Source organism: Amblyomma americanum, chromosome 1 (assembly GCF_052857255.1).
Source record: "Amblyomma americanum isolate KBUSLIRL-KWMA chromosome 1, ASM5285725v1, whole genome shotgun sequence".
NCBI classification, from domain to species: domain Eukaryota; kingdom Metazoa; phylum Arthropoda; class Arachnida; order Ixodida; family Ixodidae; genus Amblyomma; species Amblyomma americanum.
Genome location: NC_135497.1, coordinates 188,754,195 through 188,771,966, shown reverse-complemented (window position 1 = coordinate 188,771,966; position 17,772 = coordinate 188,754,195). Strand labels below are relative to the sequence as shown.

The window sequence follows — 17,772 nt, the reverse complement described above, 5'->3', positions numbered from 1 at the left end:
AACACAAAGCAGCAGGGCAAGAAGCAGGGGCATGGCAGAGCAGTGGCCACTTCTGAAAACATTGGAGGCTTTGGAGCACTCGATTTTGTCCCTCAGGCTTTGAAGTGATGCTTTTCAAGTGCCACTGAGAAAACGGAAGACAACACAGTGTTTTGCACAACCCTCGGGTATGGTTAGCCAGAACAATTTGAGCTCGCATTTTATTCGCAATAATTTTGTTTTTTGTTTAATTTCCTAAAGGCCGAAACTCCTTCCCTCGTGTTATATTCGTGGTCACATAATATTAGTGAAAATATCAGTGGCAGTAAAAAAGCATGTTTAGTTTTGAATAATGCCCAGCATCCATTCTGGGTGCTTCCTCTCGTTGCAATATCGGGCTGTCCGAGAACAAAAGTGAATGGAACGCGAGTGCCAAACTTTTGTAGGCTGCATCCAGCTTGCAGGCATGGTCACACCACAGCAAGTGTGTGATTGTGCACCAAGCATTATCATGGAGATCACTCAGTCACTGTGGAGGCATTGTGTCAAACATGCTTCATTCTTCAAGTGAAGTGAGAATACCAAGCACCACTTTACGCTGAATTACTAAAACCACCTTCAATTTTAACGAAAGGACATATGCAGTATGGAAGGCATGTTTAAAAAAATCCACATATTTTATGTGCATTATGTTTCCTGCAGAATAATTGCAGATTCTGTTTTTGATTCATGGAATTTAAAATTTTTCACTGCATAAAATTAGGGGCCTTATGCAAAACTGTGTTAAAAACAGTTTTGTATTAAAAAGCAGTTTTGTCACCTGCACAAGCCTGAGCAAAGCTAAAGCAATAAACATAGCGGCATCAACACAAACGTGACCTGTTCTCTGGCAAAGAGAATGCAGAGAACATGCGACTTCCAACTGCCCTAGCAAAACTCTGCAGACCACAGATGCTGCTAAAAGAATAAATCTCTTTCGCATTATAGGCACATGCCTCAAATTGAGCAAAGCAGTCTTAAAGGTCAGCACATAAAAAACCCAGTGCACCCATCAAGTCCGGGGCCTGAGACGTAAGAAAACTGTTTTGCCATAGTACCTACAGTCCCTAGTCTTTTTCTCGCAAGTGTACACAACATACACGTTTCCTATGTAGCTCATCAGCATGCATGACAGTGTCAGAATATCACCACTAGCTCAATGCAAGAATCATGGCACCACAAAGAAGATGAAAGAGAAACGTTTTTACATGAATCAAAGCCTTTTCATGTGCTGCCGTATAAAAAACTTTCCACTGTGACCTCAAGTATTTTTCAATGAAATGAATTTCACTTAACCTCTATAAAGTACAAAGGGTGGAATGTTGGGCTAGTTGGATTGCACTGAGTGCTGGTAAATGCTAGTTGATGACTAGCATATGTCCTGTGGCTCTTTCACATCATTCATGATTTTCTAAGTGCACCAGATATGCTTCTGCTCCATAAGCAAGCAATCAAGCAAATCTGTACAAGTAGGCTAGTTCACACAATGAAGCAAGAAAAAAAAGGCACAGGTCCTTTGCCTGCAGCACAATACACACTCTGTTCTCAGCCTCCAGGCGCTGTAACTCTTGCTGAAGGCACTCTGTTCCCTGCGTGTAAGCAGCCATCTTGGATTCTGTGCACTCCAGCTTCTCCAAGCATTCCTGGTATTTATGGCGCCACCTGGCTACATCCTCACTGGATGCTGCCAGCTTCTCCTCAAAAACCTGCATGTGCAGCAAACCATCGGAACATCACACCAATTCTCTACACACCCAACATAAAACTTAAGGTCCATACATATCCTGAGCTCTTACCATGAATAGGTAATCTCATTAGACATGACACACTAGATGTAAGGCTTCCAGTAGTGTCAGGCATTCAAAGCTAATAAACAGAAGGCCCAAGGTCAGATAGGTAGCTTTTGGGACACTCAACCCATGCCTCAGCCGAGTGGGAATCTCAATGGGACACTGCCTACTGCTGATAGACAATGTGATGGTACCATTTTTATACTTATCCATCATGTATCAGTGAACAAATGTAAGCCACTTCTCGAAGCCACAGACAACATGGTTGACACCTTTGTCAGAGTAATGCGTGTTGTGTAGTGTTGGGTTTTATGGCACATAGGCAGCTAAGGACATCATGCGCCAAGCTCAAGGTATTTAATTGGTTGTCTGTAGAATGTTTAGGAATATGAAAAATCATCGATGGTGTAGATGGCCAAAAATATTGAACTGCCTTATAATAACAGAGAAGAAATCTGGAAATAGCTAATGGTAAAAGCCGCAGAGAAGCTCAGGTAGCCTCAGCAGCTATCCTTGACTGGGCAAGGATCCTGAGGTTCCCACCCAATGAAGCCTCAGCCTTGTTCTCAGGAATGAGAAAGTGGCTGAGGTGTATCCTGTACTAAAGAAAACCAGTGGTTCAAGGTTTACAGTTTTTCAAGTACCTCTGCTTCTTTTAAAAAACTAAAAACGGAATGTATGTTAACAATGGCATTATCACTTAAAAACAGTGCTGGATGAAAAGGAATGCATTAATTATAAAATTGAGTAAAATAATTTTTTCTTAGTGTTTCCAGTTGCACACATGAAAATAAAATGTGATTAACCGTAAGATCATATCCACATTCACATATAGGTTCGTCTTGTTTTGTTAGCAGGAAATTGTGTGTAAGGTGTGTGTGACCTATCCGGAGACGGCATAAAATCACTACATTAAAACGTTCCTGGTGCACATATGATTTCAATTCACCTAAAACTGGCTTTACCAAGAGTAGTTTATTGCTCACTTCGCCGTTCCATTCTGACTGCCATTTTTCTTTTAATTTACGCTGTACTAAGTTTATGCAATCCTTAAAAGGTATATTTACTTTTTTTATTTCCTTGCCATGAGCTTTAGCAGCGCAGAAATCTGCCCTCTCGTTGCCTCTTATTCCGACATGACTGGGAACCCAGCAGAGTTTTATGTTTTGTCCTCGAGCTGTGGCTGTTACTATCTTGTGTATGATGTCACCATGAATCGGAGTGACAGCATTTCTAGAGTGCAAAGCTGTAAGTATGCTGAGGGAGTCTGTGTAAATATTACTGTTGGTAAAGTTCTCGTTTTCTATTTTTTCTACGGCCGCACAGACTGCGTAACATTCTGCAGTGAAGATGGATGAGCACTGTGGAAGTCGTACTGTTTTCTCAGACTTCCCTCGGACCACTGCGCTCCCTACATAAGCGTCTGTTTTTGAACCATCTGTATAAAACTGCGTAAAACTATTGTATTTTTCCTCGAGTGAAAGGAATTCTTGTACTATATGTTGTTGCGGAGTTTGTTTTTTATGGAACTGCGCAAGAGTGAGATCACAGATTGCAGGAAAATTGTACCATGGAGGCAGTGGATCTCGTCTCCGAGCAATGTCAGGTAATGCATCTAGTACGCCAAGGTTTTGGCACATCTCTTAAAAACGTAGGAGGAGTGGCCTGATAGCGAGCGGTTTATTGTTAAACAGTGTTCTAGATGGACACTTTGTGACTATTGGGTAACATAGGTGCTTGGGAAGTGAACGGATTTTTAATATGTATGAACATGTGAGCATGGTTCTTCTATCTGTAAGCGATGGTTCGTTGATTTCTACATATAGACTATTTATGGGTGACGTTCTGTAAGCACCAGAGGAAAGACGCAAACCTAAATGTATTGGATCTAGTCGTTTCAGGTACGAAGGTCTCGCTGACCCATAAACAATACATCCATAGTATAAGGTGGAGCGTACCACTGAGCAATAAATTTGTAAAAGACATGTCCTGTCAGCATCCCAACGTTTACGTGACAGTACTTTGAGTATATTTAGGGATCCGGAGGCTTTCTTTTTCAGTGCGTTTATATGAGGCAGGAAGTTGAGTTTTTTGTCAAAAGTTATCCCTAGAAATTTATGCTTTTTCTACTGGTATCTGTGTTCCGTTCAGATGTATAAATGGGTCGGCTTGTATGCCTCGTTTCAGCGAGAGAAGGATGGCTACTGTTTTTGTGTAGAGAACTGGAAACCGTTCTGATCTGCCCATGTCACTAGTTTATTCATTGTCAACTGTATTTGTCTCTCGCATGTTGCTACGTTTGAGGATGTGCAGGCTATTTGAAGACCGTCAACGTACACTGAATACAGGATGGACTTTGGGATTATTTTGCTTATGGAATTCATTTTTATAATACACAATGTCGTGCTTAAAATACACCCCTGAGGAACCCCATTCTCTTGAACGAAGCTCCTGGACAGGGTTGATCCCAGGCGTACTTGAAATGAACGGTCTGAAAGGAAGTCAGTAAGACAGTTTAACATCCTACCGCAGATACCTAGGTTGCCCAGGTCGCGGAGGATCCCAAACCTCCAGGTTGTATCATACGCTTTCTCCATATCGAAGAAAACGGCAAGACAGTGCTGTTTGTGTATAAAAGCTTCTCTTATTGTGTTTTCGAGGCAGGCTAAATGGTCTGTTGTTGAGCATCCCTTTTTATAACCGCATTGATGGACATTAAGAAGTTCGCAGTATTCAAGGACAAATGTTAATCTTATATTAAGGACTCTTTCGAAAGATTTCGCGAGACAGCTTGTGAGGGCTATCGGCCTGTAGCTACGTGGGGAAGTTGGTGGTTTTCCAGGTTTCAGGAATGGCACTATGATGGCTTTCTTCCACTCTTTAGGTATTTTTCCTTCTGTAAGAAATTCAACAATGCCTCTATGGCAGGCTGGGAAAGATGGGCAAGCATTTGCTAGTGTATCTGGTCAGGTCCTGCAGCTGTTTTCTTGCCGGCAGACAGTACAGCATTGATTTCGTGGAGAGTGATTAAATTGTTGTATTGCTGGTTTGCACCTTCACTTGTTGGAAGTCTGTTTTTCAGCAATACTTTTGTATTTCAGGAAGGACTGCGTATAGTGAGATGAACTAGAAACAGCAGCGAAGTGTTCCCCCAAAATGTCTACCTGTTCCCCTATGCTTGTTTGTACGCCAGGAGCTGTCAAAAGAGCAATCGTGAACGGTGAGAAGTTGCCATTTAATTTCCAAACCTGTTCCCACATTTTCTTTGATGTTATTTGACAGCTTATAGATGAAATGTAACTCTGCCATGAAGCTTTCTCGGCACTGCGACGGACGTACCGAGCTTTTGCTCTTGCCTTTTTAAAACATACAAGGTTCTCATGTGTAGGGTACCTGCGAAATTTGCCCCAAGCTCTATTTTGTTGTTGTTTTGCTTCCTTGCATTCCTTTGTCCACCACACTTTGTGTTTTTGCCGCATCACTCCTGAAGACTGAGGAATAGCTAAGTGTGCGACATTAATTATACAATTCATGAACACTTCGTTTATCTTGTCGATGCTGAGGTTTTCTAAAACTATATCTTCTAAATTGGCTTGTGCTCTAAAAATTTCCCAGTCTGCTAAATGCAGCTTCCAACGTCGCGGTTTAGTTGGGATGATTTCTGGCGCAGATGTCAAACTGATTAATAAAGGAAGGTGATCACTGCCACATGGGTGCTCGATAACGTCCCATTTAAAATCGTTAAAAACAGATGGAGAACTAAAAGACAAATCTAAACAGCTCATATTGCCTGAGGTTGGAGAGCAGTATGTGGCCTTTTCCGTGTTCAAAAGACATATTGTTTGTGAGAATAAAATCTTGGATTGTTTGCCCCCTAGAGTCGCAGCGCTCGCTTCCCCAAAAAGGGGAGTGAGCGTTAAAATTCCCAACTACCAGATATGGCTCTGGAAGTTCATCCATCAGTTCTTGTAGGTCATGGACTCTTAATGTAAAGTATGGAGGAATGTACACGGAACAGATTGTTAGTGTTTTGTAGCTGACGATGCTTACTGCTACCGCCTCAAGTTTTGTTTTGAGCTTGATTTCTTGAGCAGGGACGCCGCTTTGAACAACAATCGCGACGCTTCCCGAAAGTCGATTTGCCTGCTCTCGATCACGTCTAAACGTTTTATAATGTTTTAGGATATGCACATGTTGTGGACCAAGATTGGTCTCCTGAAGACATAAAACTAAGGGTAACATTGACCCTAAAATATGTGTTATGTCACTGTAATTCCGCATAAGTCCTCTGCAATTCCACTGAATTAAAAAAGCCATGTTCATGTTTTTGAGAGGAAATGAAGGGGGATTTACTTATGTGGTGGGCCTGTTATGAGGGGCCTTTCTTTTTTCCGCTCAAGAGAGCTGTTCCGTCTCTATAATGGAGGCGGAGTGGGTGTTGTATCCATCACCTCAGCCGAGGTGCTGGAGGACCACGGAGGGGCTGCGGTTGTGTTAGTTTCAGGCTTCTCCCGACGGGGGGTAGGTCCTGCGGAATGCCGACCCATGGACCGGCGCTCCCTGCTTTGAGGGTGGCAGAGCAGTCTTCGCTGTCCCTACCTGGGGCGTGGATGGCCCTGCCATAGGCTCTGTGAAAGCGGCCTCGGCAGGTGCCGTAGTGCTGTGTGGTGCTACGCCCCCGCGCACCACATCAGCGAAGTTGCGTTTTGCTGTGAAAGATAATGTGTTGGCAAGCGCAAAACGCCTCCTTGCTTCTTTGAATGAAATGTTTTCTTTTGTCTTTATGGTAATTATTTCTTTTTCTTTTTCCAGGACGCACACGCCCTGGAGTACGCAGCATGGTCTCCTTCGCAGTTTGCGCAGCACAGTGCTGCGTCACATTCCTCAGAATGGTGGTCTTTCAAAGCGCATTTCGTGCAGGTTTTGCGGCCATGGCAACTTTGTGAGCCGTGGCCAAACTTTTGACAGTTGAAACATCGGCGGAGATTGGGTATATAATGTCTGACATTGACTTTCAAGTATCCAACTTCGATCGTTTCGGGCAAGGTACTGGTGTTAAATGTGAGGACCAAGTGTTTGGTATCTATTTCTTTGTTATCCCTGAGGATCTTGATTCAGTGAACGTCGATTACATTCTGGTCGGTGAGCCCTTCAAGCACTTCGGCTTCTGTGAGATGGATAAAGTCAGATTCAGAGATTACACCTCGGGCTGTGTTTAGAGATAGGTGGGGGGCTACAGAGACAGAGATGTCCCCTATAGACGCTATGTTTGAGAGTTTGGAACACTGGGTGCTGTCGCGCAGTTCAAGAAGTGAGTCGCCGCTGGCCATTTTTGAGACCTTGTAGCCAGGGCCCAAGGTATCGGTTAAGCGTTTTGACAGAAGGAATGGGGATATTATTCTTGCCTGTATTCCGTCACTTTCACTGTGGATTACGTGGAACCTTGAAAATTTCTGTCTCTTTTTTGAGAAAAAAATCAGCTGCTTCGTTTCGCCCTCTTTTTAGAGAGCGATCAGGTTTGGATAAGAGGGGAGCCATAAAAAAAATTTAGTTTTTCGGTCATGCACCACCCACCACCGGAGTCCAACAAGGGGACGGGGCAGGAACTTGAAAGCAAGTCCTGCCCATGCCAGCTGTACACCTCAACTATAACCAAATATGACACAACTCAGGGTAGTTGGCCACACAAGGTTAACCCTCGCCACCAGGAAAAAAGGAAAAACCAAAAAGTGAGTAGGATATAGGAGAGTTGTGAGACAAAGATAAGAAAGTGAAAGATGGAGGAGAGGATAGGAAAAGGCGACTGCCGATTCCCCCCGGTCGGGTCAGGCCGGAGTGCCGTCTACAGGAAGCTGGGGCCAAAGTGGTGTGTTGCCTTCGCCGAGGGGCCTTAAAGGTCCAAACACTCGCCATCGGCTCAACCACCAAGATCCCCTTCTCCCCGGACACGGCGATGCCACGCACGGCTAGGCGCGGGCACTCGGGCCCGTGGTGATGCACTGTTCACCATCATCCCTTTGCGGGGATGTCCCTGCGGATGCTCGGAAACCCGTGGTGTCGCCACTCACCAAAGCCTGCAAGCTGCAGATGCCGCCCTGCAGGGATGTCAGAGTAATGCATCTAGCTCCGTATGAAGTGATACTTATAGTAGCAGGCCCCTTTCAGAGCACACTATGAGAAGGCCCCAAACAATGGAGTGCCAGGAATACTATATATTGACTTGCAGGCCTGCAGCCAGACTATAAAATTCCACAATGCGAAGGTGGCGTGGTGCCATGTGAACCAATGTAGAACTTCTTCATTAATAAACTAGAGCTAGGTGACTCTCATTCAACACGAAACCTTAAACACAAGGATTCACTGCTTATAACAAGTGGGCATTGAGTGGGGCCTCATTAACTACAAATGGCTGAAAGGGACACTGAGGACAAAGTTAAGTTGGCCTTTATTGATAGACTACCACATTCCAGTGACAAAGATACTAATTTCACTGAAAAGAGATTTTTATAAAGTAATAAAGATTTGATAAATAAAAACAAGTGTCACTGCCCCTGGACATTTTCACAAGCAAACTGCAGAGCGTCAAGATAGGTTTTTGCGTGCAGATCCCCAAGGTACTATCACTCAATTCGAAATGTTGACTATGGAGTCCTTTTCAGAATGGATGACATGAGTTTTAGTAGAGTAATGAAAAAAAAATTTAATTCATTTTCTCAGCAATAAACAAGTCTCTTGCTCCCAGACAAATGTCAATGTAGCCAGAAAGGGCTACAGAATCAATACTGTAGGGCCCTGCTATAGTACACTCGGTTATACTAAAAACTTGGATATATTAAAGTGAAGCTGCTGTCCCATTTCGCTTTCCATAGATGACTGTACTTTTTTTTCCGGATATAGTAAAGATTTTTTTTCGAAAAAAAAAAACAACGGCTATAGTAAAGAGCATCTGGCCGTGGCGATGTACCTCCCGCGGAATGATGACATCGCGGCACGCGCGAAGTCTAGGATCGCGAGGCCTATAGATACCGAATACAACAAAACTGCGCTCTTTCAGGTGGCTTCACCACCAAGCTCCTAGCCTCGAGGAGAAGCCAACTTTTCGAAGACCTTGAGGCCGTGAGGCAAAGCGCGTGGCGCGCACGGAAAAAGTAAACCTGGCTATGAACGTAGAAAGAAGGCGGAGCGGGTCACTAAGAATGGAAAGCCAGTAAAAATGAAGTGAGGACTAAAAAGGGGGAGTAAACTGGCGTGCATTCGTAGTACGGTAGCACGAGGCATGGGGAAGCGGTGGCAAGAAGCGGAGGTGCGGCAGCACTGCATAGGCGGTTTGGCCACACTTCACTGTGTCACGTGCATTTCTTGACTACTACCTCTTAAATGACACTGAGGCCACGGAAGACGACGCCTTGATCATGCAAAGCTTTTGTTTTCACATGGAATGGTGTTATATTCATAGCCACCTTGTATTCGTGCAAATGCAGTACTTCCACAAGACGTAAACCAAGTCGAAAATGTGGTAACATGTGATAACTGAACATAAATAATCATAGCATAAAGGGAAAATAAGGGCAGGATGTAAGATATTTCGAAGTGTTTCTTTTATAAACCAACAATCCGTGCTTATTAAGCAGCCAGAGAGCATAGTCAGAGCCATGCCATGACCAACAACTGATATAAGAAAGACCCTGATATAGTAAAGATTTCTGTTGGTCCGAGATACTTTACTATGACTCAGAACGAACTAGGATGAAGTCTTACTCAGTGCCCCTTTCATTTTACCTTCCAGAAAACTCGAAACAATGCTTCAGTCCCGTCAAAATCACATGCATTCCAATGTGCGAAAACACCCAATGAATCAGTTCAAACACATGACCACACATATCTTCTAACTCAACTTGGCCATGCAGCCAACCTGCCCCAGCCAGCAAACCACGCCATTGCAGCTGCTTGCCACAAATGACAGGAAAAGAAGCAACCTGTCTTCATCAGAAGCAAAAGAGAGAAGAGAGTAAAGTGATCAAAATTTTCAGTGGATTTCAAAATCAATTAAACACAGTTTCATTCTTGGTGGGAACAGCCAAAAAAAACCAAAACGCAGACACAGAAAGGAACACACAGAATGTAGATGAGGCTGACTGTCAACTAAAATTTTTATTGGAAAATCCGCGCTTTTTGCTTCCTTGTCAAAAAGATCTTACTTTTATCTCCCGTGGGGTTCGTTCAAGAAGGAAATTTCTACGTTCTGTGTGTTCCTTTCTGTGTCTGCATTTTGTTTTTTTTCGGCTGTTCCCACCAAGAAGAATGAACCAACTAGCTCAGTTTTCTACTCTTTTAACAGTTTCATTGCCCTGAAGTTGAACAGCACTAGCTGACAGATGCCAATATCACACTGAATTCCACTAGCATGTCGGCAAAACATCAGAATGTCTTCCCAGGTAAGAGGGGTGTCCAAGTACGCACCTCAAACGAGTGATACTGCTTCTCCTGTGAATCCTGCAGCAAGTGGTATGCCTGGCGAAGCTCCTCCAGTTCTGCATGCTCCTGCTCCCACCTCTTGCACTGGCTCTGCAACTCATCAATGGCCTTGTCCTTCTCCTGACACTTCCTGCCGAGATCTGAGGTGCAAAGCATTTCAACGTTGCTTAAGCCATCTGCAGTTTTCTGCTTTGCTCGTGAAACATCTCAAAGGGAAGATGAAATGGTTTTTTGAGAATTCGAGGTTATTCAAGAATTCGAATCTATGAAGCTTCTAGGTAACGCACACAAAGTAGTTTTGCACTAGCACTTACATTGGTGACGTAATCAGCGATTAAAACCACAATGATGTTCAGGCTTCTCCTCACAGCATTGAAGGAGTGTGGGGAAACTCGGGGTTACATCATTGTTGACGGAATGTCAGATGTCCCTTCGTCTTTCCTATCCTTTCTTACTGTCCCCTCACCTCTTTCATTTCACTTCTTCAAACTGCCTGCTATCCTTTATTTCCGCTTCCCCAGCTCAGGTGCCGCCACAGCAGTGATGGCAGATGCCAGGGTGAGCAAAAATCTTTTACCTTCCTTTTTGTTATTATTTTTTAATTAAACACTTACTACTACCTTCGCCCGCATGATGCCGTGCGCCTTCCGATGTCGTCAAACAATGCTTCGTGAGCTTCACCTTCGATGGCATTCTTTTCTTCCTTGAAACAACCGCTTCTTCGCTGAAAATTTAATGCCGCCGTACGTGGCATCATCATTGCGGCCTCTGCCTGTTGCTGTGCACTGCTGAGAAACGTGAACGCCGATGACGCTTTAATCGGCAATTACTTCATTTCAAATGCTAGCACAAAAAGATTTCGCATGCTTGACCTGCAAGTTTCACACATTCGACTTGTTTAAACTCAACGACATCGAATTCTAAGACCTCTTCACTTGCCCTTTAAGGGGGGACGACACGGCTTTCAAATCACGAAAGTCTCAAAAAAAAAAAAATCAAATTACAGAAAACACCGGATTTCATATCTGTAAGGTCTTTCTATTTATATCCTGAAAGATTTAACCAAGAACAGCCCAGAAGTTACTTTAAACAATGTTCTTTGCGACTGCTGGTAGCGAAAACCTGGCCGAGATCTCCATGAAAATGTCAGTTTTCTCAAAACGTGAAAGAAGCCAACAGTCACCGAAACCAAAGAGCACAGGGAATTTTTTATTATTATTTTATATTTGCGGTTTTCATCAATGGGAGATTAATATAAGCAGAAGAAAAACAACCACATGCAGCCGGTGAGATCCGAACCCACGACCTCCGAATTTCGCATCTGGTCCTCTACCAATTAAGCTACGGCGAAAGCTGCTCAATCTCTACTTTTGGCGGTATTTATGTGTAGCGTAACTGAACTTGAGAGTGTTCACTACTGCCACCCTCGTCGATAGCGGCGGACATAGCATGTCCTGCATTACCGCGAGTTCCATGTAGGAACATGATAGAACGGTGAGGGCGGAAGCTGTGCGAGAACCCTCTTAAACTACATATGGCATCAAGGCTGCCAGATTCGAGGCCCTCGTTAAACTATTCAGCAGTCAAGGGAGAGAGGTGCTAGTTATGACATACGTTACAGAAGCCAACAGTCACCTAACCCAAGGACCACAGGGGATGTTTTTTTTATTATTATTATTTTAGTGTGTGCTTTTCATCAACGAGAGATTAATAAAAGCAGAAGAAAAACAACCACATGCCGCCATAACGAGCATGTCATTTAAGCAATTTTTAAGCTAGCAGGTACAGTTCTAGAGTAATTACAACTAGCCCCCTCATAAAGTGATCCCTGAGACATTAAATAATTAAGTGCACAAGTTTTCGATGTCAGCATGTTTGCAAAGGCCTGCTGTGTGCAATAAAGTTATGTTCTTTTTAAAAATGCCTAGTACCTTCAAAAAAAGAAGTTATAGTTTACCAAGCATATTTAAAAGACCGCTATGTTTACAAAAATCAACTTCAAAAACAGCTAAACAGAAATTAAGAGCTTTATTGCACTCTTCCAAGCCTTAAGAGTCATGCGTAACAAACAATCATCTGCTGTCACTATTTACAAAATGCCACAGGGGTAAGTTACAGCAACAGCAAGAAAACTGAAAGCAGAAAAAATTAAAGGTTACTCCTGCGTTTGCCTCATTTATTGCATTGCGGGTTTATGGGTTCATGAGGGTTTAACGTCCCAAAGCGACTTAAGCTATGAGGGATGCCATAGTGAAGGGCTGTGGAAATTTCGACCAGCTGAAATTCTTAAATGCATACTGACACCACACACTACACAGGCCTCTAGAATTTCGTCTCCATCAAAATTTGACCATCGCGGCCGTGATCGAACCCACATCTTTCAGGTCAGCAGCCGAGTGCCACAACCACTAAGCCACTGCGGCGACCCCTTTATTGCATAGCATGTTTTTGCTTCTGGTCAGAGAAATGCAGCATTGCAACCAGCAGAACTTCTGATGTTCTGATCTTTCACTTCAAGTTGATGATAAAATGGCAGTGCTCTGTCATCAGTAACCCATGTAATTCACAATGAGCCAGGACCATCAGAAGCGCTTTTCATTCGCAATTTTCGACGAGCACACATAAAAAAAAGTCATTTTCCAAATCTGTACTGCATGTTTTGGCATAATTTTTTGTCACAAGATATATGAGACAGATACTGCGCCATTTCCTTTCCCCCCAAAAACCAATTATTCACAAGACAGGTAAAGACCCGAGGGACATGAGAAAAAAAAATTGTACTATTTATTTACCGCGTCTCCCCATAAGATGGAAAATTGTGCTAAAAGACGGAGACATAAGGTAGGAGTCCTGTCCTTACCTCTCTCATCCTTTTTTATCTCAGTCTTTTAGCACAGTTTCTAGCCTTAAGTACCGCCGTACAAAGACAATAATGCATTTCAACAAGAAGTAATAATACTATGAGTTTATTGCAAAGCCACTCGTCCACACTGCCTATGATGGGACACACATGTTCCAGTTGTGAAGCGTGCTACTATGCTGAAATTCACACTATAACCTGACAGTACATGGAACAGAGCTTGGACCTCTTGAACATAAATCTATTAGATGAATGGGTTTTTACACGCCAAAGCTACACTGTGAGCTACTAAGCGAACAGACATTAGTGCATTTCGCTTTCATCAGGAAGCATAAGCACACTCTAGAACAAGCAGCTTACACTAAACCAAGTAAAAATCTCTTGATGTGTTTGAGGAATCCATGGCTAAATGAGTGGTGACCAGGCCAATGTGAACAGCAGCTCTATGTCAAAATGAGCTTAAAATCTGTCTGACCCGAATTTAGACAAATGCACTGTGCACTCTGGACTACACTCAGTAATGAAAAAGAAATAGCAGACTTAGCACTTCTCTGGAGCAAAGCAGTAACAAAAGTTGTGCTCTTTTAAAGTTGTACCAACTCAAAAGTTGAACCACATGCTCCTCCTCCACCCATGAGACTGCCCGCCTCACGACCTCATAAATCAGGCCTACCTGAGCCATACGAGCATGGAATGGCACATTCTTTCTTGAGAGTGCCCACGTTCAGGCCCAGCTCGACAGCATTTCACTGAACCCCACATGAATGAAAGAGCTTTCCACTACGGCACAATAAAGTGAGGACAACACCAATTATCCAGGACAGAGTCTTCCATATAGCTATAGCAATGACATTTCCTGCTAGCCTGCAAACAAATATTTAGATCACTAGTGCGGCAAATTTAGCTGAAAACAGCACAGCAAAAATGCAATTACTCACCATCACACTTTGCCTTCGCTTTCTGTAGAAGGGCAAGCTGGCGCTTGACCTGCTTGACCAGGTCTTCCCGAGGTGCATCATCCACCTGCACAAGGGGCAAGACTTTATCAACCAACAAAGTACAAAGATTAAGGACTACAAGCCCCTCCTTCATATTTAGTCACATTAACTAGCAAATGTGCATGAACAATGTATGTACAGCGCCATACATCGTTATGCATTCATACAGTAATATTTTAATAAAACCACTTTTCAAGGACTAGCTAAACCTATGGATATGGAAGAACAGAAAAATAATTAGCCAAGGGTGAATTAATCGACATAAAAGAGGAAAAAAAAAAATTCAGGACCCTTGCTTCAGTGTTCACATATAATACTGGAGTTCTGAAGAGCTCAATGCACAAAATAACTAGATGCTTTTAAGTTGCTTTATATATGCTTCTTCAAGCACTAAAACACAACCACCCTGGCTGTTCACCAGGCCTGCTTTCCGAAAAACACAAGAGGGTTTTCTTTTAGGTCCTTCCTTAATACAATGCACAAAGCAACTTTCACTATCTTACAATACTGCTCTGAGTACCCATCTATGAAATCAAGATTACATGAATGCCTGCTACCAAATTCAGGTGTGTGCACACTACATTAATTAGTGAAAAGAAAAGTCATTATGGAGGAGGACTGGAATTCTACTTTCCTCCTGTTACTCATATGGGCAGTGTAGCGGGCTACGCACCTGCTACGCTCTAGCTGAACATCAGAGTATTTTAGTTCCGACAATTTTCCATACATCTTAGGCACATAATTATGAAGGTATCTATGCATGCCTTCAAAGAATGAGGCACAGTTGTAACATGCCATACCTCTAGCAGATATCTGCTTGTCTGCCATCTATTCAGCCCCCCAAGAGAAAAAAGAAAGGTGTCAGACAGCACCATTTTATTCTATACCTCCAGTTCACAGAGATGCAACACCGTTACTTCATGCAGGCAATGTCGCCATGTGAACAAACAGCCAAAAACACAAATGTGTCAGGCTTAAATTATAAAATCTCCCAGCCTGATTGTAAAAAGTCACACTTGTGCATTTTATCTACCAAACTGTTAATATTTTCATGCCACAACTTCAGCGTGACTTGGCACAGCTGTATCATGCCACACTGATGCAATGCGCCATTCTGATGTTGAGAATTCAAGCTGTGTGTGCAGCGAGAGATGATGTCAGCAAACATTATCCAAAATTTAGAATGATGTACCAGTAAAAGCACCCATTTATCAGTTCGGGTGTAATAGAAGAATAAAAAACATCACCCAGCCACACCGCCTAAATAAAAGCATACATTCGTTAGGGTGGGCAATTAAATAGAAAAAATAATGCCCTGCCAATAAAAGCACACAATGGGAAGAATTTAATCTATGTTGTGAACCACTGGAGTGTGAATGATTAGCCAGCAGATGTATGGACTTGCCAGCATGTGCAAGACTGAACATTCACAAAGCAAGGCCCTTTCAACACCACAGACAAAGTGAATTTTTATTACGTAGCTTTCTTTGCAGCTGCATGTTCTTTTATGCTGAACACAAGATGCTTATGCAAAGAAAACTGGCAGTGCTGCACCTGTCACAGCCACGGCCTTTCAAGATAAGGCACATCACTAGTAGAAACAACCATTTCAAATCTACGGCAGCAGAAGTGCCAATGAAGCAAGAAACATGCCAAACAGTGTAATTACAGTGCGCAGCCAACAGCTTCTTTGCCCAGCCAAGCACTTCCAGCAGCTACTGATATATTACAGCATGGAAGCAAGGATCCAGTCACGTACTAGACAGAGCTACCTCCCCAAAATCAGTGTCCTCAAAAACAGGTTATAGATGTAAATGTTAGTTCCAATGCCATGCTCAATACCTGTATATGCTGTCACAACGTTTGTATTCCTAAAAAGCTACTTCTAACTCCAAACAAAATCGCAGAAATTTTTCACAATTTGCAAACTGGAGCACTTTTGCATATAAGTGGAAACTGATCACTTTTGATGCAGTGACAACTTAGACAAAAAAAAACAGCCATTGCCAGTTCGTTGAATTCAATGGTAGCTCCTTTAAAAGCATCAGGTCACATGCACGCTTTTCTGAAAAGTAGCTGAAACATGCACCATGGTTCAGTGCTACTCCAACACGAACGTGCAGTCAAGTTAGAAGTTGTTTCAGTTACTGGTTTCGTGCAAGACTGAACGCGACTAACGAACAGTTTCAAAACGGGCGCATGTAAGAACAACACGCTTACAAGAGACAACAATCACAATACAGAAGCCACGACAGCACATAATAAAGCTTTGCCACAAACTTCTCCCAAAACGCCGAAAATTTCTACGTGAAACATATAAAAAAAAAATATCTGCGGCGTCTGCGACAACGGGAGGGGCGCAGGTGGCACGTTACGAGAAATACTCAAGGTGACTTATTAATTGTACACACTGTCTTGACTACAGAACCTACAACTCAACATCAAATTTATAAACGTAGAAAAAAAAATGAGTATACATACATTAGTGCCGTCCTACAAGAGAAGCAATCAGGAGAGACATTAGCAAGCAATACAAGTGAAGCAAATGGCACACGATGCAAGCACTGGCAGCAGTAACATTCTTACCGATACTCTCGGGCCCTTCTCTGTACGCTGATCTTGGGAGCTGTCCATGTCTGTCCATCTAAGCGACAGAAGGCGGGGAGCCAGAAGATTATGTAAAGATCATGACTAAAGTGGACTAGAATATATTACGACACACAAGAGTTAACGTCTTTTGGAAACATGACCGACTACAGCCAGCTACAGCCAGTCGAGGTAGACAATGAGATACAAATGATTTCCATCTTGTGCGCTTAAAAAAATAACCGTATATACTATTTGCCTCCAATTTATGAATACACTGATGATTACTTATACACTCCTGCGTCAGAAAAATACAAAAAAACAAGCTCATTACGATTCTGCGATCGAAACCCACAGTTATCGCAACGCCCTGAAACCAAAAACCTGGCGTATGTAACTAATATTTCGCTGCCACAGCTTTCAGCGATCTATTTCCAGCCAACCGTTAACATTCTGAAAGTTTCAAAAAATTGCAATACATACGTAAACGACAGAGAGGTTCTTGGAAAGCCTGCTGGAATCGTAAGGTTCCGCGACTCCGTTGACGGCCAGCTGACGTTTCTAGCTCGAGCCGGCTCGAGACAGGGCTAGAAAAACGGCTAGAGTGGGCTCGAGCAATGCCTCCTGAAGAACATGCCTGAAGTATAGTGAGGTGGCATAGGAATTTTGGCGGGCTTTCACAAGGCGTAGTCGGCCGGACGATGGGTCGGCAAGCTAGGAAAGTTAAGGAGGACGAGGACGGGGAGTTAGTACAGTGCCAGGAGTGCGACCGTTGGTGTTACTTAGATGAGACAGGGTTCGGGAGCTTAGCCGAGGCGGATGAGGCAAGCTTCGCGTGTAAGATGTGCAAGCGGTTTGGGGACGCCGTTCATGCGTTAAAAGGGGAATGGGAAGCTGGGTTTAATGCACTTAATGCGGACCGGCAGGTCGAACGAGAGGCACGGATTAAGCTGGAAGCTCACGTCGCCGATTTGATTAAAAAGGAGGAGAATAATGCCGCCCTGTTGAAGCGAATGGTGGGCGAGATTAAAGAAGAGCGGGAAAA

General features: G+C 43.3%; 1 protein-coding gene across 8 annotated transcripts in view; it reads right to left on the bottom strand.

Annotated features, from left to right (window-relative positions):
- The window catches only part of LOC144114391 (uncharacterized), a 105,933-nt gene extending 88,591 nt beyond the window's left edge, over positions 1-17,342 (bottom strand). For all 8 annotated transcript variants that reach the window (XM_077648097.1, XM_077648099.1, XM_077648098.1 and 5 more), the window contains exons 1-5: positions 17,211-17,342; positions 16,728-16,785; positions 14,082-14,166; positions 10,269-10,423; positions 1,557-1,724 (exon numbers count right to left, since the gene is read on the bottom strand). In XM_077648097.1, coding sequence (XP_077504223.1) covers positions 1,557-1,724; positions 10,269-10,423; positions 14,082-14,166; positions 16,728-16,775 — 456 coding nt within the window. In that variant the 5' untranslated portion in view covers positions 16,776-16,785; positions 17,211-17,342. The remainder of the gene's footprint in view (positions 1-1,556; positions 1,725-10,268; positions 10,424-14,081; positions 14,167-16,727; positions 16,786-17,210) is intronic.
- Positions 17,343-17,772: the final 430 nt, after the last annotated feature.